Genomic DNA, 1,678 nt, shown 5'->3' on the forward strand with positions numbered 1-1,678 from the left:
CCTCCTCATCAAACAGAGCTGACCCCTCTTGCTCATCACTGCTATATGTGCAGTTTTCATCATCAAGACCTGCCACTACTGATTGCACACTATCTCCACTATCCAACTGAGTCGAGCTGTGACCAGTAACAAAATGTTCCTTAGAAAGGTCAGTCTGCAAAGATGTGCTTCTCATTTGCCCCATCCGCCTATGCTCATGGAATGTCTTCTTAGCAACACGCTTATTGCAGTGGTCACAAAATACATAGTTTCCTATTATGCGAGTTAAATAAATAGCTTTAGAACAAATTTGAGCAAATGAATACAAAATCTAACAAGATACAGAAGTCTTACTGCAAATTTACACACACTGTTCATGTATGATGGCTCTTTAATAGGAAAGATCACCACGGGTGAAGCTGATTCAAATGGCCCTATCCCAGGGACAACAAGATCAATAAAAAGCAAGAATTACAATCAAACCCCCACCCTATGCCCCTCCCAGCTTAACATTGCATAGTTACTTAAACAAGAAATGACCTACAATGATCTACAATGACAGAAACAGTTTCACCTTCTCTTATATAGGGGGTAACACAACAATTTTCCACTAAAACCAATCAGTTTTGCACAACATTGAATAGGAGGGAGGGGAGAGAAGCAATGAAGACGTCAAAAGTGCTAAGCTTCCCAACGGTTTTGCCTATGATTGTATGAGAGTTGGAACTTATACAATGTAACTCTCGTAGTATTTAACATGGGTCTACCATTTCTTATTCTGGAAATGTTCTTACAATGTACTCTCCAATGCATAAATAAAATCTCACAATACTGAAATTTTGTTAAAATCATCATTTTATGATTTGGATTTCAGACTTGCGTGACGCTTCATAACGCTACTCCAAAATCCATAAAAATATGTTTTTGTTGTTTGATGTTTCATATTCATTAAAAGAAAGCTTTCTGTTTGGGAAGACGTTGAAAGAATGCCAAGAGCGGATTTATTTCAATCGATTTAGCAAGAAATGGTACTAGATGCAAGAGCACTCACATTACTCTACTCTATTTCATATCTGTGCTTGTGACTATCTTCAACATTTAGAGATGGAAAAATCTTTTTCATTTCAACTGGAATTGCTTACATTCATTTTGAAGTCTTTTGTCCACTGAGTTTGTTATGCCCAAGACAACATTATTATGTTAATTTTGAATAAATTGGAGCTTCTTTTGAGGCCATAAAAGGTCGACTTATACACATATAGCCCCCCTCCCCCCAATTCAATGTTGGAGGGTAACAAAACAATTTTCCACAAAACAATTCAGTTTTGCAAAACATTGAATAGGGGGGAGGGGAAAGAAGCAATGAAGACGTCAAAAGTGCTGATTTTCCCAACGGTTTTGTCTATGATTGTAGCTAGGAGTAGGAGAGCACTCAACAAGAGTAACCTACAATCTCAGACAAAACTGTTGAGACAGAGACACAAATTCACATTCATTTTTACACACCCCTACTTACATGAACTCTTCCCTTTCCCCTCAGTCAATGTTGCTGAGAATTGTCATGGATTCTACAGTATATTTCCGACCAAGATAAGTCAACATTGAGTTTAAGGGAAGATGGAAGGGCGGCTTTTAAGCGGAACGTTTGTATAAGTTGTTGGAGTACCAAAAATGTCGCTTTGTCTCAACAGGTTTTGTT

General features: G+C 37.8%; 1 protein-coding gene across 1 annotated transcript in view; it reads right to left on the reverse strand.

Moving 5' to 3' along the window:
- Positions 1-133, reverse strand: part of LOC138022984 (uncharacterized) — a gene marked incomplete at its 5' end in the record, with an annotated part of 4,785 nt that extends 4,652 nt beyond the window's left edge. Inside the window, one exon of the mRNA XM_068870021.1 lies at positions 1-133. This exon is cut by the window's left edge and continues 77 nt beyond it. Within this exon, the coding sequence (XP_068726122.1) occupies positions 1-133 (133 nt within the window).
- Between the last annotated feature and the right edge of the window lie 1,545 nt (positions 134-1,678).

The sequence above is a fragment of the Montipora capricornis genome, chromosome 11 (genome assembly GCF_036669925.1).
Source record: "Montipora capricornis isolate CH-2021 chromosome 11, ASM3666992v2, whole genome shotgun sequence".
Taxonomy (NCBI): Eukaryota; Metazoa; Cnidaria; class Anthozoa; order Scleractinia; family Acroporidae; genus Montipora; species Montipora capricornis.